At 46.8% G+C, this 25,761-nt stretch overlaps 1 protein-coding gene across 1 annotated transcript in view; it reads left to right on the top strand.

Annotated features, from left to right (window-relative positions):
• The first annotated feature begins 224 nt into the window (after window positions 1-224).
• Window positions 225-25,761, top strand: part of TMEM145 (transmembrane protein 145) — a 104,358-nt gene continuing 78,821 nt past the window's right edge. Inside the window, exon 1 of the mRNA XM_088453160.1 lies at window positions 225-589. Coding sequence (XP_088309286.1) covers window positions 491-589 — 99 coding nt within the window. The 5' untranslated portion in view covers window positions 225-490. The remainder of the gene's footprint in view (window positions 590-25,761) is intronic.

The raw sequence follows: 25,761 nt of genomic DNA, 5'->3' as shown, positions 1-25,761 counted from the left end.
ACAGACCCCCCCCTCTTTATATACACACAGATGATACAGACCCCCCTTTGTATATACACACAGATGATACAGAGCCCCCCTCTGTATATACACAGATACTGATCCCCCCACTTTATACAATTACACACAGATACAGATCCCCCCTATACACACACACCCCCTCTGTATTCACACACAGATATTATACACACACGGATGATACAGATCCCCTCCTGTATCCGATGTCTCCGCAGTGCTCGCCCCCGTGTCCTGTGCTTGCGCTCTGCTCGGTTCTCCCGGTACCGCCTTCCCGGTGATGCTGCGTCTCGGAGTTGCTGCTGTCCCTATCTCGGCGCCAGGTCTGCAGCAGTGACCACAGCCCCGGTGGCTGCTGTATCCGCCTGTGCATCGGTCTCCGGATTCCCGGTGCCGGTTCACCCCGGAACCCTCACCCCGGTGCTGCTGTGTCTCAGCCTGCCGGGCAAATCTCCCCCGACCGCAGGTTCCGGTGATGGGGCCCCCAGCGGGCCCCGGGCTGTTCCTGCTCCTCCTCGGCTCCCTGCGGATCTGTGCAGCCAAATATGTGCGGGGCAACCTGAGCACCAAGGAGGTAAGTGTACCCGGACTCATGTATGTGTTATAATATATATATATATATATATATATATATATATATATATATATGCTGTACACACTAGTGTCATATATATAGATGCTTTACACACTAGTGTAGTATATATACTAATATATAGAACTATATATACAGTATGTGATGTGCACACTAGTGCCATTTATATAGACATATACATGTAGATTTCCAGATAGTGTGTGTTTTGTGCATGTCGCAGATTGTTTAACGGCAGCGGTATATGTATCTATAGCATAGAGAGTACTATATATATATATATATATATATATATATATATATATATATATATATATATATATATATGACAAAGTGAACATGACTAATCTTTTTAATAAAGTACATTTGGTAGAAATCTGGAGTATAATTAAACTCAGTCTCATGTACAGTAGGGTTACAAGTTGTTCCTGGTTTGCTAGTCCAGGTTATCCACAGTGTAGCTCACAGTTGTATCCAGTGCGCACAAACAACTTTGCCTGTATGATAATGATGTCAGAGGGATGAAGCGGTAATGTCAGAGGGATGATAATGATGTCAGAGAGATGATAATGATGTCAGCAGGATGAAGCGGTGATGTAGGAGGGATGATAATGATGTCAGAGGGATGATAATGATGTCAGAGGGATGAAGCGGTGATGTCAGAGGGAGGATAATGATGTCAGATGGATGAAGTGATGATGTCAGAGGGATGATAATGATGTCAGAGGGATGATAATGATGTCAGAGGGATGAAGCGGTGATGTCAGAGGGATGAAGTGGTGATGTCAGAGGGATGATAATGATGTCAGAGGGATGAAGCGGTGATGTAGGAGGGATGATAATGATGTCAGGTATGAAGCGGTGATGTCAGAGGGATGAAGCGGTGATGTCAGAGGGATGATAATGATGTCAGAGGGATGAAGTGGTGATGTCAGAGGGATGAAGTGGTGATGTCAGAGGGATGATAATGATGTCAGCGGGATGAAGCGGTGATGTAGGAGGGATGATAATGATGTCAGCGGGATGAAGCGGTGATGTAGGAGGGATGATAATGATGTCAGAGGTATGAAGCGGTGATGTAGGAGGGATGATAATGATGTCCGAGGTATGAAACGTTGATGTAGGAGGGATGATAATGATGTCAGAGGGATGAAGCGGTGATGTCAGGGGGATGAAGCGGGGATGTCAGAGGGATGATAATGATGTCAGAGGGATGAAGTGGTGCTCTTAGTAAAAGTTGCAGGATTCATATTCCTGCAAAACATTACAATTTATCTTATGGTAGAGAACAGCTTTAAGGGCAATTGTGTTCACAAACTAATGTTTATCTTTGCCTGTATGATGAGTTGTATGCACTTGTGCGTCCAGACCAAACCTATTCGTACACTTGGCTTGATACTGTCCTTATTATCAGTGTGCGCGCCTGCATCAGTCCCATTGTATCCCCTGAGCAAGAGCTCCGACCAACAGGCGCATTTACATGTCTGCACAATAGCCTGCTCTTCCCATAACACGACCTCTCTGAACGCAGCCGACGTGACAGTGCCTAGTTACAGCCCAGCTGCGTCCCCTCACTCACTACTGGAGATGTGTTTGGTTTGCATAGGACTCTGCATCGCCCGTAGTGCATAGGCCTGGTTCCCCAACAAGCGCTGTGCGAAAACACGCAGGATGTACTCCGCAAATGGACTTACGGTCAGCGCCACAGACTGCCTCGTTCATTCATCTATCTGCAATTACAGAACAGTCCATGTGAGATGATCATGCAGTGATTTCCTATTGTCACCACCAGCTACACTGTAGCCCATAGGTTCCCAAACTTTTTTGATTCAAGGCGCCCTAGAGTATCAGCATTGTTTTCACAGCACCCCTAAGCCAAATGTTTGTTATTGAGAAATTCAGAAAAAGATGTAGTAAAGTAGTACAATGAAGTAAATTGTAGTGACCTGTCATCCTTAGGCTCAGTTATGTGGTGGTGGACAGGTTTGAGCTTCTGTGTGTCCACAAATTTACATTACATTGACCATAACTAATTGATTTCGTGCTGGACCACCAACCAGAGGCCCCCCTGCAAGTGTCCCTAGGCACCCCATGTTTTGCCAAAAGTCGCCCTACTTTATTATTTCCTAGCAATGCTAGTGTAGCCATCACCCGCACAGTCTGGAGGTCCTACTGAATATTCTCCAGAATGTAGTCTTCATGTCATCAGTGCCTCATATCTCAGTTCTATCACTGGTTCCCAGTAATCCACATAATAAATGCAAGCTGGTCTGAATTGCTAAAGCCTTGATATATAGTGGGTTATCTATGCGATCCCGGCAGCCTGAATCCTGGCAGCGTAATCACGACAGTGGAAATCCTGACGCATGCAGATAAGTATTAATTCGGGCGCAACCACTTGTATCTATCTATCTATCTATCTATCTATCTATCTATCTATCTATCTATCTATCTATCTATCTATCTATCTATCTATCTATCTATCTAATGCATCAATTAAAGCACCCTAATATGGCAGCTTCTATATGGGGCTAATTCAGTTGCCTCCAGACAAAAACCATGTTGGGACTAAATAACGTTATCTAAATACAGGGTGGTCTTCAAGTGTGGAAACTAGCATTCCCGCTGAAACAACCTGCCGGGTGTCGTCCCCATGGATAGGAAAAATAGCGGTGCCGCGATCACCGCCGTGATTAGATACCAGGCACATGCACCCCGGCATCTATTCACTGACACAGGAGAATTCTGGGGCAACCCGGCATGTCCGTAAGTGCCGGGCACGCCCCCAAGATTGGTGAAAAAGAGGCTTGTCTTAAGGCACACCCCTTTTATTGGGGCCACAGCTTCTTTTTGGGCGTGCACGCCTTTGCCACTCGCAGGTGTGCCCCTTTCTAGGTCAGTGAACACTAGGAGCACTCTTATAACAAGGAAATGAGTCCAGAAATATTAATCCAGTGTCTACACATATGATATGGGAGGGGAACTTATTTACGGTATGTCACCGGTATGGAGGCTATCTTGAAGTCGGCCATCTTGGAAGCAACTGTATTTATTTAATTGGGAAGGTACTCATGTGTCGCTCTCTGCTCTGGTGCTTCTAGCACACTCAGCTGATGCAACAAACTGCTGAAATAGAGACCAGAGTGAGCTAGAAACACCACCAGAGCAGAGAGCGACACCCCAGGTAGGAAAGAGGAACTGCACGTGTTGTGACAGGTGCAGGGTGCTAGAATGAAAACTACTATACCGAATAAGCTTTGGCTCCCAAAAGTTTGTAACCATTCAGATTAATTAGTTCTATCCAGGTCAAATTTTTTTCAGGACACACTGCAGCGGTCCATGAACGGGACACTGTAACTTAAAAGACAATTATATCGATCTCTTTAAGCAACAAATACTTCAAGAATTAACCTGGTTGAACTATTTTGTCTGTGTGTCAGAATATTGATAGACTATTCTCCATGTGTTTTTGATTGTTCTTGTTTGTGGATACCTATTGCAGGGGTAATATCCCAAACAAATTATACTGTGTGATATGTTTTTGACGGCTTGTTTCTATAACTTTTTTTTTATATAATGCTTACCGTATTTGGTATAGCTTACTGTGTGTGCTATTTTATTGAATAAATACTATATCATCCTATTTAGCGCTCCTTCTAAATTAGTTATCAATTTCATTGATGATTTTTATTGATACTATATCTGTTGTATTTAGATAACGTTATTTAGTCCCAACAAGCTATCCTAACCCTTCCCCTTACCCTACCCTTATCAACAACTCCTTTCCTGCAACCTAACCCTCCTGCAGCGGGTTCATCATTGTGAAGCAGAATTCACCAAGCGTTGGATTGTTCACCCACTAATAGGGAACGTGAGCTGGGTTTAGACCGTCATGAGACAGGTTAGTTTTACCCTACTGATGAGGTGTTGTCGCCATAGTAATCCTGCGGGTTCATCATTGTGAACAGTCCCTAACAGTCCCTAACCTGCAGCCTGACCCTAACCCTCCCCTCCTGTAGCATAACTGTCCCCCTGGTGCCTAACCCTAACCCCTAACTCTAAACCTAACCCTCCCGCAGCCTATCCGTAACAGTCCCTACCCTGCAGCCTGACCCTAACCCTCCCCTCCCGTAGCATAACTGTCCCCCTGGTACCTGACCCTAACCCCTAACTCTAAACCTAACCCTAACCCTCCCGCAGCCTATCCCTAACACTCCTTACCCTGCGGCCTGACCCTAACCCTCCCCTCCCGTAGCATAACTGTCCCGCTGGTGCCTGACCCTAATCCCTAACCATCCCGCAGCCTATCCCTAACAGTCCCTATCCTGCAGCCTGACCCTAACCCTCCCCTCCCGTAGCATAACTGTCCCCCTGGTGCCTGACCCTAATCCCTAACCATCCCGCAGCCTATCCCTAACAGTCCCTATCCTGCAGCCTGACCCTAACCCTCCCCTCCCGTAGCATAACTGTCCCCCTGGTGCCTGACCCTAACTCTAAACCTAACTCTAACCCTCCCACAGCCTATCCCTAACAGTCCCTACCCTGCAGCCTGACCCTAACCCTCCCCTCCCATAGCATAACTGTCCCCCTGGTGCCTAACCCTAATCCCTAACTCTAAACCTAACCCTAATACTTAACGTTGGGATTCTGCCTGCTGATGGGAATCCGGTGCCGGTGTGTTTTCAGGTATGCCGACTACATCCCAGAGTAATGAATGGAGGCTCGGAAGTAGTATTTATGTATTTTTATCAATTACTATGCATCAGTGGTTTAGCAACTAAGCAACGATATTATATGCCTGAGTTTTAATCATTCATGTGACGTTCCTTTTAAACTTTTGTACTGTTTATGATCTTGCTAGACACATACCAAATATTCAGAGGTACCTGCCAAGAACCACATAGAGATCATGAAAGAGTTTAGGCATGCTTCTGCCAAGCAATTGCATTACAATCGCATTGATTTTTTTGCTGTCTGCTTGTTTTTTTCAACGTATGTCCCTGATTAATCATTTCATCTGGTCGGCTTAACAGCCTTCAGAAGGAAGTACCAGTCCTGATAAGACTGATCATTTGCATGCTCCAGCTGTAGGAAGCCAGGACTGATTACTTATTGACAGGTAGAGTACGAAAGCGGAGGGGGAGTGAAGGGTATTCCTTAAAAATGGAAGAAAAGAAAAAAAAAAAGGAAAATATTTTGGCTTCCGATGTTAAAAAATAATTTGATATATCTAATTAGTAAAGATTGATATTGCTTATCTGGTGCAGATTGGTATTTATTAATCATTTAACACCGTTCATGCCGCGGGTGGATGTCTCCTTCATTAAGTTCTAGCACAGGTTTCATAAGATTTGGGTACAGAGCAGCATCCCGACAGTCAGAATCATAATGTATGCAGGTAAGTACCCTAACCCACCTAACCTCAGCCTAACCCTCCCTTCCCCTGCAGCCTAACCATTACTCCCCGTAACAAAACAATAACCCTAACCCTAATACTAACCGTTGGGATGTCAGCGGTTGGGATTCTGGAGCCGGAATTCTGACTACATCCAGTTTCATAAAGCTGGGTACACATTGACAGAAATATTGGCCGATCAATTGATCGGCCAATATATCTGGTGCCCGTCGGCCAGTGTGTACCAGCGATATGTCTGTAAACAACCTGGTTTACAGACATATCGCAACGGCTGTGCTGCCAATATATCTGAACGACCATCATCTACAGATATATCTGCAGATCACTCGATGTGCATATATATCTTTTTGAGTGTGTACCCACCTTAAGTGTCTCTGTTTGTTTTTTTTGGTATCACTTTATTTATTTTTATACTAGATTTGTGTATTAGCACCAATTAGTGAAGTGTTCACAGCTCTGTTCCTCCTGCAATGAGATGCATTGGGATACCTGTGCATGCTTATACCGTTGGCAGTCCTCGTTGCACCTGGATCATCTGTTCACTTCTTTATACGCTACTTCAGCTCCAAACGATATGCACAAGGATAAAGTTTGTTTTGCTATTCCAAAATGCCCCACAGTTCTCAGAGTTTGTCTATACTTTTTTGGGGGTTGGTGGGGGGGCTTATGTTTAATATAATGTAGTCATAAATAAACCACATTTAGAAATTTAAAGGAACGCGTCACTGCTCCCCACTGAATGGTCGGCTTTTCTGAGGCATTCAGTGGAACTGGTGTGATCCAGCCGGAGGATGAATGAGGGAGCTGGCATTCTGTATATGGTGCTTGTTTTCAGTTTAACCTTGCCAGTTTGGGTTTAACCTTGGAGGGGAGGTTAGGGTTAGGCTATGGGAGAGGAGGGTTAGGGTTAGGCTGTGGGAGAGGAGGGATAGGTTGCAGGAGGTGAGGGTTAGGGTTAGGCTGCAGGAGAGGAGGGCTAGGCTACTAGAGGGGAGCGTTAGGGTTAGGCTGCAGGAAAGGAGGGTTAGGCTACTGGAGGGGAGGGTTAGGGTTAGGCTACGGGAGAGGAGGTTAGGGTTAGGCTACTGGAGGGGAGGGTTAGGCTGCAGGAGGTGAAGTTAGGGTTAGGCTGCGTGAGAGGAGGTTAGGGTTAGGCTACTGGAGGGGAGGGTAAGGGTTAGGCTGCGAGAGGTGAGGTTAGGGTTAGGCTGTCGGAGGGGAGGGTTAGGGTTAGGCTATGGGAGAGGAGGTTTAGAGTTAAGGCTGCTGGAGGGGAAGTTAGGGTTAGGCTATTGGAGGGGAGGTTAGGGTTAGGCTATGAGAGGGGAGGTTAGCGTTAGGCTATTGGTGGGGAGGTTAGGGTTAGGCTTCTGGAGGGGAGGTAAGGGTTAGGCTACTGGAGGTTAGGGTGCGGGAGGGGAGGGTTAGGGTTAGGCTGCAGAAGAGGAGGGTTAGGTTGCGGGAGGTGAGGGTTAGGGTTAGGCTGCAGGAGGGGAGGGTTAGGCTATGGGAGGGGGGTTAGGGTTAGGCTGCTGGAGGGGAACTTAGAATTTGGCTGTGGGAGAGGAGGTTAGGGGTAGGTTGCTTGAGGCAAGGTTAGGGTTAGGCTACGGGAGGGAAGGTTAAGGTTAGGCTATGAGAGGGGAGGTTAGGGTTAGGCTATTGAAGGGGAGGTTAGGGTTAGGCTCCGGGGGGGGGTAAGGGTTAGGCTGCTGGAGGTTAGGGTGCGGGAGGGGAGGGTTAGCCTGTGGGAAAGGAGGGTTAGGGTTAGGTTGTGGGAGGTGAGGGTTAGGGTTAGGCTGCGGGAGGGGAAGGTAAGGCTATTGGAGGGAAGGGTTAGGCTACTGGAGAGGAGGGTCAGGCTGTGGGAGGAGGGGTTAGGTTTAGGCTACGGGAGGGGAGGGTTAGGCTGCGGGAGGGGAGGGTTAGGGTTAGGCTATTTGAGGTTAGGGTGCGGGAAGGGAGGGATAGGGTTAGGCTGTGGGAGAGGAGGGTTAGGCTGCAGGAGAGGATAGTTAGGTTGCAGGAGGTTAGGGTTAGGCTATGGGAGGGAAGGGTTAGGGTTAGGCTGCGGGAGGGGAGGGTTAGGCTATGGGAGGGAGGATAGGGTTAGGCTGCGAGATGGGAGAGTTAGGCTGCAGGAGGGAAAGTTAGGGTTAGGTGGCGGGAGAGGAGGTTAGGGTTAGGCTTCGGGAGGCAAGGTTAGGATTAGGCTACGCGAGGGGAAGTTAGGGTAGGCTATGGGAGGGGAGGTTAGGTTAGACTATTGGAGGTTAGGGTGTGGGAGGGGAGGGTTAGGGTTAGGCTGCAGAAGAGGAGGTTTAGGTTGCGGGAGGTGAGGGTTAGGGTTCGGAAGGTGAGGGTTAGGCTATGGCAGGGGAGGTTAGGGTTAGGCTACAGGAGGGTTAGGCCATGGCAGGAGAGGTAGGGTTAGAGTGCGGGAGGGGACGGTTAGGCTATGGGAGGGGAGGGTTAGGCTATATTAGGGGAGGTTAGCGGTAGGCTACAGGAGGGTTAGGGTTAGATTGCGGGAGGGGAGGGTTAGTGTTAGCTTATGGCAGTGGAGGTTAGGGTTAGGCCAAGGGAAGAGAGGTTAGAGTTAGGTTATGGCATGGGAGGTTAGGGTTAGGCTATGGCAGGGGAGGCTAGGCTATGGCAGGGGAGGTTAGGGTTAGGCTGTGGCAGGGGAGGTTAGGGTTAGGCTATGGGAGGGGAGGGTTACTGTTAGGCTATATTAGGGAAGGTTTGGGGTAGGCTATGGGAGGTAATGTTTAGGCTACAGGAGGGAAGGTTAAGGTTAGGCTATGGCAGGGGAGTTTAGGGTTAGACTATGGCAGAGGAGGGTTAGGTTTAGGCTGCAGGAGGGGAGATAAGGGTTAGGTTGCGGGAGGGGAGGGTTAGGGTATGGCAGGGGAGTTTAGATTTAGGCTACGGGAGGGGAGGTTAGGGTTAGTTTAAGGCAGGGGAGGTTAGGATTAGGCTACGGAAGGGGAAGTTAAGGTTAGGTTATGGCAGGGGAGGTTACGGTATAGTAGAGGAAGTTAAGTGTAGGCTATGGGAGGTTAGGGTTAGGCTATGGCAGGGGAGGTTAGGGTTAGGCTACGGGAAGAGAAGTTAAGGTTAGTTTGTGGCAGGGGAGGTTAGGGTTAGGCTATGGGAGGGTAGGGTTAGGCTATGGCAGGGGAGGTTAGGGTTAGGCTATGGCAGGGGAGGTTAGGGTTAGGCTGCAGGAGGGGAGGTTAAGGTTAGTTTATGGCAGGGGAGGTTAGGGTTAGGCTGCAGGAGGGGAGGTTAAGGTTAGGTTATGGCAGGGGATGGTTAGGGTTAGGCTACAGCAGGGGAGATTAGGGTAAGGGGCTAGGGTTAGTTGTACTTACGACCATAAGCAACTAAGGATCTACCGGAAGTCATCCTGATGTCACGGCCGGACCCAGAAGACAGCGCTGGAGCCGTCAGACCTTCTGTACCAGGTAAATCACAACTAGACCACCAGGAACGTTTTGTCTATATGCTAATCATGTGAACATTTCATCAGTATTGACATGATGAATGTCTACGTGGTCCACAACCATGTTGACATGATAATTGTGAACAAAATATACCACATCCCCAGTCTAATGTATCAGTCTATATCAGTGGCTCCCTCAAGAATCCTCAACAGGCCATGTTTTGTGGATTTCTTTAATCATGCAGAGACAATTCCACAAAACATGAACTGTTCGGGATACTTGAGGACTGTAGTTGGGAACCCCTGGTCTGTATTTACTCGAAAGTGTTTGACTCTAAAATAGCAGACATTTTGCATGATGTGAGTGTGTAGTGCTCTGTGGTTTTTAGCAGTGTATGTTATTGCTAACCTTATTTATAGGCAAAAGAGTGCCAATGTGAGAGTGTGTCTATGAATGCAAGTAAAAATTGATTGTTTACCATCGGTTAGCTTGCAAACTGTGCTCTTCCGAGGGTGCCATTCACCAGAGGCCTGATAGCTGCTGCTTTTATAGGTACATTCTCAGGGCTTCAAGGTTCTTTTCACATTCGGCAGAAAACCAAAGCTGTGTGATGCTGCACTGTGGGTGTGAGCTGGAGGACCAATCATAAGCTGCAGTCATTTAAAAGTGTTGAGCAGAGATAACTTCCTTCCCAGGGTGGGCCAAGGGGCCATGAATCCACACTCAGCACATCTTAGTGCAGGTACAGAAGATCTTTTAGATTGCATGACCCACTCCTCCCTAACCCAGTACTTGCTCCAAGCACAGAGACGGGACCTCAAAAATTGGAAAAGCACCCATCAGAGTTGGAAAATTTTTTTGAGAGTGTTGGGCTGGCAGGGTGTCCTGGTCACCAGGCTTATAGGGGGAAATGTATCAAACCTTCAAGAAAGCTAACATGGAACAGCTGCCCATAGCAACCAACCAGCTTCAAATTATCATTTCATAGACTGTGCTAGATAAATGATAGCTAGATGCTGATTTGTTGCTTCTTCACTTTATCTCTTGCAAAGGTTTCATACATGTTCCCTTTAGTTTAGTGTTTTACGCTTTCCTTGTCGCCGCTTATAATGATGATTGAAAATCCCTTATTGCTGCAAGTAAACAGATAATCAATAGATACAATTTATTTGAAAACATCTATGCAGGTATCACAGTGGTGCCTGCAAAATACGCCATCCTACTTCAGCAATTAATGATATAGCCGGCACTAACCCCTTTGATTCAGCAGACAAAGCAAAAATGAGCCCTGTTCGCAGGAAAAAAAATCTTCTTTTCACTGGCAGTAAGGTGTTTTGCCCTTTCATAAATATGCCCCTAATACCCCTTTCATACATACCGAGAATCCCGGGAATATGGCCTGCCTCAGCCAAATTCCCAGGTTGCTGCATATGTCTGAAAGGTACCTACCCGGGAACATGTTCCCGGGTAGCCGACCCATCAATCGGCCAGGGAATTTCCCGGGACTTAATTCTTTGGAAATTACCCTGCTTGTGTCTGAATGGTTTTACCTGGGAATTTACTAATCCTGGGCTGCACCAAACAGCTTTTACATTGTGTTGGCAGCACAGAGCGTCCTATAGGACGCTCAGCACTGCCGCTCACCATCCCCCCGCGCCGGTGGCTGTGTCGCTGTAGATCGAGTTAGCGACACTTGACCCCAGCCGGACGATGGGGACACCCGCCTGAGCTGGAGACCGCCGACTGTTCTCAGCCATAGCGGGCCACCCGCATCCTGCTGGACCACCAGGACAATAAAACAAATAATTTAATAATACAATTAAAAAAAAAAATGCTGCAATTTGATTGGCCGACTGCCTGCTGCACTTTGATGACATCATCAGCGGCAGCCGTAGAGGGGATAGTTTAGGAGGGGCAGACTGCAGAGGAGAGGCAGGTAATATGAAAAACCCGGCTTATGGTCTGAAAGGGGCCTACCTGGGAATTTCCCGGGTAGACGCTGTAGTGTGAAAGGGGGGGTCTCGAGCAAATACCCGGGATTTTTCACAGGAGAAATTCCCGGGTCTGAGCAGGAAATTTCCTGGGTCGTATGTCTGAAAGGGATATTAGTATCTGTCTTTAGCAATTAGGAATTGTTGGGAGAAAAGCTGCTACAATAAAGAGGGCACTAATATTATATAAATGTATGCTCCTTCAGAAATCCGGGCCCGCAGTAGTCTTAGACCTCAGATATGTCTGTTCATGCAGGAAGTACGTAGTTAGTGAGTCACGATGGCGGCATGTGCCGACTTCGCATCTCCCCATTGGAGGAACTACAGTAGCTGGTGGATCAGTGTGTTCTTTTGCTCTTTTCAGAATAGGCATTTTCCATGTGGCCTGACAGTGCTCACATTGGGGCTGATGCAGATTTGCACGCAAGTCTGACGGATCTTTTTTTGCACTGAATGTTTGCACCCCGTATACGTTGTAGCCGAGTGTATGCATTCATGGGCTATTAGGAGTTGTAAACAACTCGGTGGCATCTCCAATTGCATCTTAATGGTGGCCACTACGAGGCAATAGGACGATTGCACATAGGCTACTGTGTACTGAGGGCATGGCGAGGACGTGGCAATGTGTCTGTGGGGTGTGCTGGGTTCAGTCACATAGATGCGTGCAAATGGGCATACAAACGAATATACGCATTTAGTTCCACTCACTCAATGCAGATGCAAGTGCGACGGCTTGCGTCCAACTGTGAATCAACTCCACTATGGCTATGGTAAATTACGTTTTCAGAATGTGTGGGATCGAAATTATATATATTATATATAGATTATGCCGCCTCTTATTTTGCATCAGCCCATTTCTTGCACGCCTGTCTGAAATAGTGTTCATTCTAGCACCCGGCACATTTCAAAACCTGTGCAGGCCCTCTATTATGCCTGAGGTACAGACCAGAGTGTGCTAGAAGCACCAGAGCAGAGAGTGACACCCCAGGCAGGAAAGAGGAACTGCACAGGTTGTGACAGGTGCAGGGTGCTAGAATGAACACTATGTCACCTATAGACAGTCTACGTTGGACCTGTAGGAAATGCAGCTCCCAGTTAGCAGCAAACAGCAGCTATTTACCATATGTTCTTCTTCTCAGTTTTATTAGTGTTTTGTGGGGTTAAATGCTGATTTCTATGGCTTCAACTATCGGTAGGGAAATACCATAGTGTATATGCATTAAAAATAATGTGCTTAAAAAGCTGCCACACGTAGCGACTTCCATTATATTTTTCCTCTGCTTCCTTATCATCGGGTTTTCTGCGTGCAATCTGCAAGGCACAGAGTCTTTTTGAAAACCAGCAACGAGTGCACAGCTCTGATATCCAAACTAGATATAATCAAAATAGAATATTTTATCTCTAAAGCGCTTCCACAGAAACACATTAAATTATAATATAATATATACTGACATCAGTTGATTTAAGGTTTAACGAAGCCTGCATTTGTAACCCCTTTTTTCAAGAAGTGGTAACTCATAAAACTTACAAAAGGGAGATATCGGCATGGTGAATTTTGATTTTGGAACTTTTGAGTGGGGAATCTGTCCAGACAAGTTTGAAATAAATCAATTTAATAATAAGAGGGGAATTTTTCATGACTATTTAATTTTAGAATTTTATACCACCGGCTGAACCTGAGAGTAAAGTTATCCATGAAACTCTGCTAATGTGTTGGACTCGGGGGCCATCAACAGGTGGAAGTGGGGGTGTGGTACATATTAAGGAGGCCATGATCAAAAATTGCACTGGAATCAAAAACTGTTTAGGGCCAATAAATATTGTGGACTGTCTGTTTTGCAGAATGGTTACATGTACAATGTAACACTGAAGTCAATGGGCGGTAATCAATTGTTATAGCGCCCCCGATCTCCCATCTAAAGTGACGGGAGATCGCGGGGCGCTATTCAATTGTTGCTGTTTTTCGCACTGATCGCGCCCAAAGTGGTTGGGTTTAGCTGCGTAAAACAGCTACCCCCGACCAAAGTGCTGGGCACGATCGCGAAGAGTTATGTTTGGGTGCTCAAACATGTCACTTTTCGCCCATTGCAGCTCGCACCCCCCTGGTGCTGCGCGCTGAAGTCGTGCGCTGGCAGCTGATCGCGCCCGACAGTATAAACAATTGAATAGCTCCTGTCAGGAGCGTACAGGGGCACAACAATTGAATACCGCCCAATGTGTTAACTGTGTGTGTAAGGACAGCAGTGCAAAAATTTGGTCATTAATACCGCCTGACTACTATCTGACCAAGCGTTCTCCTGGCTGCCATTAGTGGTAGGGGCCAGGATATGTAAATGAATCACCCTCCTATGTCTTTGAGGGTACTTATTGCCCCCAGGTAAGACTAATTGGGGGATGGAAAGACTGAACTTTTGTTCAGTTTTGCAGCTTTGCGCGAACTTCAGTAACCATTCAGGCAGTCTCTTTCATTGTCTCACTGTCGACAGACAGATATAAGCCTATTGCTGATGTTGGTGAATAACCCTATGGGTGTACTATTCCAAATGTTCGGCATTGCACCCACTGTAGATTTACTGAACATTAGGGGATGTTTGTGTGGTGCCACAATAGTTCAAATGTTTCGGAGAGCATGCTTGATAGAGTGATCTTGCCAGAGAAAGTTCTACACAAACTGACAATTCAGCCAGCTTTTCTAAAATTGCTGTCACCCATGTATTGCTCCATGTTTCCCTGAAACAGTAACCTCCAGTACGGCTTCCAATTTGATTTTTAAATTCTGGCAATGGTGATGGCAATCGCCACCTTAGGAGGTAAAGAATTCCACAGCGTAACTGCCCTTACAGTAGAAAACCCCATCTTATTCCGATGTTGAAACCTTCTTTCTTCATTTAGCAATTATTGGACCCTTGTCCTCTATATGTTGTTCAGGCAAACTTTATGAGACAAATTTTTGTATTGACCTCTTATATAAATTCGTTAACCTATAATTTGCCGTTTCCCAAAAGTAACCTGATCTTTATAAGTTAGCCCTTTTATTCACTTTATTGATGAAGTTACCCTTTGCTCCCTTTTTGAACACTTTGGAGTTCTTCTATGTCTTTCTCTTTCCAAAGACGAACCCATATCCTAGATCATGTGCATCTATTTATTTTATTTATTGAAGCTCCAGAATCACATATACTGCCCAGAGGGACACGGGACCTTATCCAGAGTCGGTCGCAAGCGCCGATGCGTCGTAACCGACTCGATGGTTAGTCCTGCACACGCGCAGCGGCCGCACTGCGCGTGCGCAAGCCCCTGAGCGACAGAGAAACTCTGTTGCTCCGGTGCTCGTTACCAAAGGGGTGGCTGTCGATGTTGATCGACAGCTTGCCCCGTTTGGTAGGCGGGCCGGGGTGGTGGTTTCCAAAACGGAGGCGTTCCTTAACGAACGCCTACCATTTTGTGGACGGCCGCACTGACATCATCAGTGATGTCAGTGGGGAGCTTCCTGCTCCATCAGAGCAGAAAGCTCCATGGGGCTTACGAGTGCCCAAACCCAACCTTAGGGTCTGGTCGTAAGCCCTGATGGTCGCGATGGTGATCACCATCGCGACCATCAACCTGGTCGTTCGTTAAGCTGTGGGTGGTAACCCACAGCTTAACGATTGACAAGAAGACGGCCGTTCAGGATGCAAGCGGCCGCCCTGATTCAGTGCGACCGCTTGCAACTAACGACCGCCTCTGAATGAGGTCCACAGGCTCCAGATTCACATGTACTGCCCAGAGGAACACTGGCTCCAGAATCACATGTACTTCCCAAGGGGCATAGGCTGATTCTCATAAATAAAACAATGTAGATTCTTTGGGGTTCTAGATGGATTTTTGGAGATTGATTATGAAACTTCTCAGTTATATTCTTATTTATTGCGAAGATTCATTAAATAATTGTTTTGAAAAACTAAGGGGTAAATTTACTAACATTCCATTTGACTTTCGTTTTGTAGTTCGATTTGGCTCACCTCAAACTGACTCAAATCGAAAGTTGAAATCCCTCATTTACAGTACTAACATTCGATTTGAGAAGCATTTCTTTAATCGGATTCGATTTGGTTCGGTTTGGAACAGTGATTTGCTGTTTGATTTGGCATGTTCATGTACAAATCGTGCAGCAAATCCCACTTCAAACCGAACTGCAAATCCCTGACTGAATCGAACTGCTTCATGCTTTCACTTTCAGCATGAACAGTTAGTTTTCACACAGATTCATGCATACAATAGTGAGATGTGGGGTCCTCCCCCAAAACAGAACCAGTCCCGGACTTTTCATAGCCAGTCCTGGTTGTTTAAGTACAGGGAAAAAAATATGTAGGGTTCCACTGTACTTAGGGCCTGATCCAGAGCCAGACGCTGTTTCAGAGCGCTCGCTCTGAATCAGTGCCCTCCTTATCTTTTTTTTAGAGCGGCCTCTTGGCCGCTCGCATAGCTGTGGTTGCCCACCCACAGTTATAGCGAGCGGTCAAAAAGATGGTCGCGATGGTCATCGGGCTTGCGACGAGACCTTGTGGTAGGGTCTCGTTGCCGCAAACCCTGGAGTGCTTTCGGCTCTATCAGAGCAGAGAGCACTCCCACTGACATCACTTGTGATGTCAGTGGGGCCGGCCCCAGACGGTAGGCGTTCCCATGGGAACGCCTCCGTCTGGGCAGCCACGCTCCCGGCACGCCCACCAAAGGGGGCGTGCTGTCACTCACCATCGACAGCACGCCCCCTTTGTAGCGAGACCCATAGCGACGGCTTGCCCGTCGCTATCCAGGTCTCGCGCATGCGCACAATGGAGCGCCTCCGTCGTGCGCATGCGCACTGGGCTAACATCGACCAGCTTGGGAGCGCTCAGTGCTCGCAAGCGGGTCTGAATTAGGCCCTTAATACAACCAGCACTGGGCAGTCCTGGTTCTGGATTTACAGGGAAAAGGTTCCCCTGTAAGATCCAGAACCAGCGCCGGACTCTTTCTAGCGGGGGACTGATGCCACAGCCTATCACCGGGCCCCCCAGCCGCAGCATCAGCCCTGACCGCTAGTCAGCCCAGGCCAGGGATCCCTAGGGAGTTGGGCACCCCACAATGAAGGGGTCTCCCTCTCAAGGGCACCCCTAACCTAGGCTGATATCCAGGTGCTACCCCCACCACCCCTGGGCGGTGGGTGACGGGTTGATAGTGTAAATGTAGTGCATTTTATATAGTTTTAAATATTGTCTTTTGCTGTGGAACTGCAGGTCCCAGCAAGCCTCCCCCGCATGCTGGTACTTGGAAGACCACAAGTACCAGCATGCGGGGCATTACGGGCCTGCTGGTACCTGTAGGTCCACTGCAAAAGCAATATTAAAAAAAAAAAAGACAAACACACCGTACACAGTATAATTTTATTAAACATGCACGCACTCACTCATGTAAACACATGCACACACACATGTATGGGAGTAGGGCCCCCGGGGTTACTCTGACTGGGCCTCTTCAGGGCATAACCACTTAAAACACATAGGCCCTCATTCAGAGCCGTACGCTCTGAGCAGAGCGCACGCTCTGAATGAGGGCCGGGCTCCATTTTCATGGAGCGTCCTCCTGGACGCTCGTATAGCTGTGGGTCACCACCCACAGGCTATACGAGCGTGCATTGTGATGGTCGCGATGGTCGAGACCATCGCGACCATCGAATTTGCGAGCCGGAGCCTGCGGTTGAGGTTTTCAACCGCAAGCTCCGGAGTGATTTTGGCTCTATCAGAGCCAAAATCACTCCCACTGACATCACTAGTGATGTCAGTGGGCCGGCTTTTGACGGGTGGTGTTCCCGTGGGAACGCCCCCGTCAGGGAGGCACGCCCCCAGCACGCCCACCAAAGGGGGCGTGCTGTCAATCAACATTGACAGCACGCCCCCTTTGATCGGACACAACGAGCGAAGGACTTTCCTTCGCTCGTCGCGTCTGGCGCATGCGCACGACGGAGCTCCCTCCGTCGTGCGCATGCTCAGTCCATAACATCGACCCACTTGCGAGCGGACAGCCGCTCGCGAGTGGGTCTGAATCAGGCCCTTAGTCACTTTTCATATCACCTTTTATGTTTGTTTTTTATTCATGTAATTTTTTCACATATATTTTAACCCTTTTTCAACACTTATTAATTATTCCCATGGATTTGCAAATGCATGCAACTAGTATCTCTGAATTTCTATCACCATATAGTCTTCATGTATTGTTGCAGGTACAATTCAGTGTGCTGAGGAACAATAGGGGGTCAAATCCAGAACCTGGACTGGTTCCCAGAGCCCAGTGCTGGTTGTATTAAGTACAGTGGAACCCTACGTATTGTTTTCTCTGTACTTAAACAACCAGGACTGGTTATGATAAGTCCGGGGCTGGTTCTGTTTTAGGGGAGGACCCCACAACTTTTTTTTCAGAAAATAACTCTTTCTAAGCGTTTTACAGTAAGATACATGCATGCATCTCACTGATGTATGCATGTATCTGTGTCAATCCGACCTGCTCATGCTCAAATCTAAAGCATGAAGCAGGTCTATTAATTTTGCGATTTAAAGTTTGATTTGTTGTTCGATTTAGTGTTCGATTTCAAAGTGAATAGGGAATTTCTGTTTTGGTCTATGTAAAAGTACCAATGTTTTTCCGATGTTCAGTTTGAGTGCGATTTGAGAAAAATTTGGTTTTAAATTCGATTTGGCCTTTAGTAAACCCAACTGCAAAATCGAATGCAAATCGAATGCCAAATCACTCAAAATGCAAAATCGAATGTTAGTAAATTTACCCCTAATAGTGTCAATTGTAAGAGAAAAAGTTATATACAAAAATAAATAATGTACTCTTTGAGCATCAGGTCTTAGGGCATTGTGACCACTGGCATTGCAGTTTTTCCCTCGCACCCCAGCACTACCGTAACTGTCTCGGCCAGGCATCACAGCCATGCCCACATTGTGCAGAATTCAATTCCCCCCTTAGGAGTGGACAGCTAAAGCCATTCTGAGCATTATATGGTTTACCCTTAACAGAGCGAACATAGGGGGTGATTAAACTCATCGCGAGTTGAATAGCGCCAGGAAGTTGGTCCCGGAGCTATTCAAATCGACTAAATGATTTCTTCTCGTACCCTCCTGAGGGTGCCAGGAGAAATCTGACTAAAGTGCCGGCCGCGAGGCTGTTTTCCAGCTTAGTACGGCTCTAGCAGCTTGGCGACCGGCACTTTAGTCGGAGAAAACCGGTTCTCACGACTAAACACCCATGTTAAGTCGCGAGAACTGGAATACTCCGACATAACTCGTAATAGTCGGACTAAACAGCGTGCTGAATTGAATAACTCTGGGACTAACTTCCCGGCGCTATTCAACTCGCGCTGAATTGAATCGCTCCCATAGAGCTACTAGATGATATGATGAATAGAGATAATCACTTTATGACACAGGGCCTGATTAAGAGGGTTTATGTACAGCTCCGATTAATGTGCAGAATGGGTCCTGCGTGATCATTTACAGTCCCCCCTTAGCTCCTTTGCTGTTTTGTAGAGGCGCCAAGCACAGGGAGCCCGGTCATCCGACGACCGGGCTGACTAAGTTTCATCTTACGCAACCTGGCCAAAGCAGCAACCATTGAGACCAACGTTCGCGATAATGATCGAGGCAGCATCTACAAACGCTGCACTCGGATGGCAGATGCACGCAGCAGGTGTCTGTTTCCTACAGTCACCTCCTGCTGCATTTGCATTTAGTTGGACGGTATTGCATAACTGCTTCCCCGTGGCCATCTATGAATCAGGCCTACAGTCTTTCAGGTATGTAGCCTCGTCAATTAGGTGCATAGCAATTTGCAGACGGTAACTGACCTATTGCAATAAAATATGTATATATTTAAGCAGAAGATGTCGGTCATTTACAATCTTGTTAGTCATTTACTTTTCCTGAATACAGTTTTATACAAAAAATAATCCTGCAAAAAATAGAAAGCGCAACTCGCTAAATGTCATATCAGTCTCTTGCAATAACATAGTGTTAAGCAAATGTTATGACATTTCACTGATGGGCTCCACTGGGAAGCTTAATATTAGCTTAGGATTCCTGGCACAGAAATTTGTGTTTTTTTTATAAAAAAACACAAAGTAAGTTCAGTTTATAAACTTCCCCATAGGAATAATTGACACGGTTTGAGTACTAGTATTAAACAACTTGAGCTTCATTCTCTCCATTACACTAAGTGCGTAGGAAATGAACAGGTGACATATGCTTTCAGGCTTGTGAACACGGACGTCTTCATACCCGTCTCTGCTCCGTTCCATCTTCTGATGAAGCTGAGACAGATGTTCACATAGAGATCATTGATTTTTATGGAGAGATGCGGGAACAGAAGGGAAGAGAATATATTATGCTCTCTATTTCCCATTTGCTGTGTGTTTGTGCCCAGGAAGAGACTGCATGTAACAAAACAGTGTATTTATGTGCAATCTACTCTGCATCCAGCTATAAAACAGTAACATATGTGACAGATGTACACTTAGATATAACAATTACATTTACTAAAGTCGCACTACACTGTAGGGCTGTTTTGGAGTTAATCTGGGTACACACCCGTCCCAGCGGCCGACTGGCCGTTGTGCGGATCGAGTGGCCGTTGTGCGGACCGAGTGGCCAATTTGGTAAGCTATATAAACTTACCAATCGGCCGCTCAATATGTCTGGCCAGACATCACAACTGGGCGGGCATTTAATTTTGCCCGCCAGTTGTGATGTCAGTATCGGCGGTCACATCGGCCAGTAGGCGGTCAGCGGGTTGCACATACACACATACAGATGTACTGATATGTCTGCATTAAGTATAGGCACCGGCTGTGCTGCAGGGCTGACCTGATATGATTGTGAACGAAGTCGACGTATGTCTGTGGACGACACATACGTCAATCATGCACTAGCGATATATCGTCCGTCGGACGAGCGATATATCGACAAGTGTGTATTCAGCACTAGGAGAAAAGCAAAAAGAACAAGTAACTTTGTTTCTGGAACAAACCATGTTGCAATGCAAAGGGTGTAAACACATTTATTTTTTTATTGTTGGCATGCAGGGTAAATACTGGCTTCTTCTGCATTTTGGAAATGCTACATAATGCGACTAGACAGTCGCAATGTGATATAATATTGCCAACACGCTAATGACTGAATGGCTATAAGCTGGAGGCGTTAATACACAGGCAACTAGATAATGATACTTATAGTCATCATCATTGTACATTATAATACCAGACCAGACGGGAATGCAGATCTTACAGAAAACAAATTGACTTATATCCACTTCTAAATGATCCCCTTTTGCGTGCACTGTACCCGTCTCCATGTATAAAGAGGAGTGAGATCAGTCTCTGTGTTTGCTCTGTAAGACTAATTCAAATTTGTACATAGCCATAAATAGTTGCAGTACGAAATTATGGGATTTAGTAAACGTCCTCTCCTTCATTAGTTACATAAATTTATGTATTTCACATCCTCGTCGCCTGTTATCATTTCTCAACACCTGGTCCCTACCCTGTTCGCATACTAAAGGCAATGTACAATTAATACATGTTTTATTATTTAAACTTCGATAAACATTGCACGTCTTGCTGCCAATTTACCTTACATTTCTTCTAGATAACAATATCTTAATTAGCTCTCTGCTCTGCTGATCTTCAGATTAGCCGGTCACAGTGACTGTTTTCCCAGTCTAGTCGAGGATATATTATGTCTGTTCATTTTCATCCTATAAAATAAAGGGTGAACACATGTGATAATAAATTTGGGCCTAATAGACTCCACTGATAGAAGTATCTCTGTATAACTCCCAAATTGTTTCCTCTGTACACCAGGACATGTGCGATCACGCTTCCACGTCACAGAGGGAATGGTCAGGTGTCAGGGGGGTATCCCATGCAGTGTACCCCTGCCAATCCCATTCCCTTCCCTTCATCCCAATCATGGGACAGAGGGAGAGAGCCCTCAAATCAGATCTCTCCCTAAATTCCTGGTGTGCTGGATGAACGATATTGTTCACACACCAAAGATAAACTACCAACGATTGCAAAACCTTGTGGAAAATGAACAAAATCGTCCAGATTGGCTTGCATGCATGCCCAATGGACGATATTGTTATCGTCCAGCGGGAGCGAGCATCATTGGTCGTGGGATGATATGAACGATATATCGTTGAATGATATTGTTATCCTCCATATCATTACGATATATCTTTCCGTGTGTACGCACCATAACATGAGATCTGCTATTCTAACAAGAGAACTGGCAAGAGCCACTAAGAGAGAAGCAAGCGAGCCGTAAGCAGCACAGCGAGTGCCAGAAACAGAGGGTGAGACATCGGAACATCGGAGGATGGTCAATCCTGTCAGGTGAGGCTGAAAGGAATAAAAAAGTAGCTAATACCAAAATCTAAGAATAAATCATCATCATCATCATCAATTTAAAGACTCATTATCTCCATAATATCCTCAGTAACTAATATCCATGATATCCTACATAACTAAAGGGATTCCCTAGTATTGATTAATACTCTTATAAAATTATGAAAAAATTAAAAGGAGAAATGTAAAATAACTTAAATAGCAGTGAAACAAGTAATAATGGACTTCAAATGGGAATGGGAAAAAGAATAATGTAAAGAATTATTGGAAAAGTAACAGATGTGAGAGAATAGTGTAGAAGGCTGATGAAGCCGTTTAGTGTTCATTCTAGCACCCTGCACCTCTCACAGCCCATGCAGTTACTTTTGCCTGCCTTGGGTGTCCGCTCTCTGCTCTGGTGCTTCTAGCACACTCACATAATGCAGCAAACTGCTGAGATATAGACCAGAGTGTGCTAGAAGCATGAGAGCAGACAGCGACACTCCAGGCAGAAAAGAGGAACTGCACAAGTTGTGACAGGTGCATTGTGCTAGAATGAAGACTAGAAGCCGTGCATGTAATGTATATGAATGCGTGTGGTGGGATATTCTACAGTGATAGTAACATTATTTCAGCCTTTACATGTCAGCTGTTTTATTGTCAGTTAATATATGTGTATACGATAATGTAAATGAAAATTAAGTAAAGAAATATAGTGAGGAGAATTAAAAGCCGAGGGAAAAGCTGAATATCTAAGTTAGAGGTCTTCAACTTTTTACACAGTGTGGGCCAACGTAGCCCGAGGGCCACTAAGCTATACGCCACGCAGTAGCACAATCTTGATGCAACCAATTCACATTACACCACATAGTTGTGTCCCTTATTCATGTATGACACACAGCAATACCCCTTTTACACAATGCCCACATTTGTTCCCCTTATACACAATGCCCATAGTAGTAGTGCCCCTTATACAATGCCCATAGGAGTAGTGCCCATAACACATAATGCCCACAGCAGTAGTGCCCCTAATGCAATGCCCACTGTAGTGGTGCCCCTTATGCAATGCCCCTTATGCAGTGACCCCAGTAGTGCTGCCCATTATGCAGTGCCCACAGTGGTAATGTCTCTTATGTAGTGCCACCAGTAGTGGTAGTACTTCTTATTCAGTGCCCCCAGTAGTGCTGCCCCTTATGTGGAGTCCACAGTGGTAATGCCCCTTATGCAGTGTTGCCAGTAGTGGTAGTGCCCCCAGGAGTGGTGCCCCTTATGCAACCCCCATTAGTGGTGCCCCATTATTAGTGCCTCCAGTAGTAATGTCCCCAGTACTAGTGCCCCTAATAGAAATGCCTCCTAGTAGTAGTGCCCCTAATAGGAATGCCCCCTAGTATTAGTGCCCCCAGTAGTTATGCCCCCAGTACTAGTGCCCCTAATAGTAATGCCCCCTAGTACTATTGCCCCTAATAGAAATGCCCCCTAGTAGTAGTGCCCCTAATTGAAATGTCCCCTAGTAGTAGTGCCCCCAGTAGTGAAACAGCTTGCCAAAAAAATAATACTACTACTTACCTTAAACCCCGCTCCCGGCTTCTCTTCTGTCTGAACTATGGGACGTCTCTCCCATAGTGCACTGCACACACTGCAGGAACCAGAGCTCAGCAGTGAGCTTCAGCCTCCGGCTGGCTGTGCGGTGCAGGTAGGGAGCCGGGCGCCCGATGGTAACAAAATCTCAGCGGGCGCCAGGCAAATGGAGCCTATTGGCTGGCCGCCCGACAGCTCCCCCGGTCGGCGGGCCACCCGACAGAGTTCAGCGGGCCACCCGCGGCCCCGGGTTGAATACCCCTGGTCTAAGTAATGGTAACAATCGGAAATTGCCTATATCCAATTACATTTATTCATAATCGTTACATGAATTGTCCTTGTACACCTTTTACACTATGGGAGGGGGGTGTATCAAACCTTCTGAAATGGACAAATGGAGAAGTTGCCCAAAAGCAACCAATCAGCTTCTAGCTCTCATTTATCTAGTACAGTGGTTCTCAAACTCTGTCCTCAGGACCCCACACAGTTCACGTTTTGCAGGTCACCTAGCAGGTACACAGGTGTAATCATTACTCAATGACACATTTTAAAAGGTCCACAGGTGGAGCTAACTATTTCACTTGATTCAGTGTGGGGACATGGAAAACATGCACTGTTTGGGGTCCTGAGGACCGAGTTTGAGAACCTGTGCTCTAGTACATTGACAGCTATAATCTGATTGGTTGCTATGGGTAGCTTCTCCACATCTTCTTTAGAGGGTTTGAAGTATCCCCCCTATAAATGATTATCTTTTTATTTACATACCTAAGCGACATTGTGCTGAATGTGCGCTAGTGACTCCACTATCTACCTTTTTATTCAACATTTTTGCTTTTTTTTATCAGTTAATTAAATGTTATGAACTCAAACAAAATATTATTCTATATTACCTTTATTCATTGCCCACTACGCCGTATAAGTTTGCTCCTTCTGATGTCATCTACCTGATCGTAGATATACGTAGTCAGACTATGGTCTACCCTTTATACTGTCAGGCCAAGGAGCTGGTCATACCCTGTGTCCCTACTGTATGAGCCATGTCACAGGGGGGTATTTAAATAGATGCGTCTGTCAAAGCACCTACCGCATTCATTCTTCAATACTGGAGACATTCGTCCAGTCCAATAAGTGAGCTTCGTGTTGGCACATTTCCTGCATGAGTTTAGGGATTAAGGGCCTGATTCAGACCCGGTCGCTAGATGCGTACGGTCGCATTGAGCGTATGCAAATTTTCCAAATTGACGTCATGGAATGCGATCGCTCGCCAAGGCAAATGCACACCCACTTTGGCTGTGCGAGCGATCGCTCTGCGTATGCAGACACCCCTTAGCGTATGTAGAGACACCCACTGGCACACGTCATCTCCAGGAAGTGTATTAACACATTGGTACATCGAGGACCATCGGATGCGAACGCAGCGCTTGTGGTAGCCTTACCCTACCGCAAGTACTGCAAGGATTTCAGTGTAAAAAAAAGCCAAGTGACGTGTACCATGACGTTGCCTGTTAATTATGCACACCTCTGAAACGGCGTTGAAACACTCAGGCACGCCTGCGTTTGCATTTCCAACCCCCTGTTATTACAGGACAGCCCCTGTTACCACTCCTGTCACTCATTACACTGGGCTGTCTTTGCGGGGCGAGCGAGCGGTATGCTATCACAGTGAGTAGGTCTCGCACGCGCAGAACGAAGCGTGCGCATTCGCGTACGCAGAACATTGGGCCTGCGAGCGCACGCATATAGCGAACGGGTCTGAATCAGGCCCTAAGTACCAGCACCCAAACCATTTGGGGAAGTAAACCCAGGCAATTGGTGGTGTTTGCTGCCTTGAAAGGAGAAGAGGAATCCAGTTCCTCTTCAACAGGATCCAATGTGGACAAAGGGCCTGATTCAGAGCCGGACGCTCTTTGAGAGCGCTCTCTCTGAATCAGGGCGTCCCTGTTTTTTTTTAAAGACGGCGTCCTGGCCGCTCGCTAAGCTGTGGGTGACCACCCACAGCTTTAGCGAGCGGGCAGGTGATGGTCGCGATGGTCACGACCATTGGGGCTTGTGACGAGATCCTTGTGGTAGGGTCTCGTTCCCGCAAGCCCCAGTGAGCTTTCGGCTCTAATAGAGCCGGAAGCTCACCCACTGACATCACTCGTGAGTGATGTCAGTGGGACCGCCCCCAAATGGCAGGCGTTCCTTCGGGAACGCCTCCGTTTGGCCAGCCACCCCCCTGCCCGCATCCAAAACGGAGCTGCCCCGCTTTGGTGCGAGACCCATAACGACGGAGAGCCTGTCGCTGGCCGGGTCTCGCGCATGTGCAGTGGGGGACCATCGACCCG

This window comes from Taudactylus pleione, unplaced genomic scaffold, assembly GCF_031769625.1.
Source record: "Taudactylus pleione unplaced genomic scaffold, aTauple2 ptg000572l, whole genome shotgun sequence".
NCBI lineage: Eukaryota > Metazoa > Chordata > Amphibia > Anura > Myobatrachidae > Taudactylus > Taudactylus pleione.
This window is presented reverse-complemented; position numbering and strand designations above follow the sequence as displayed.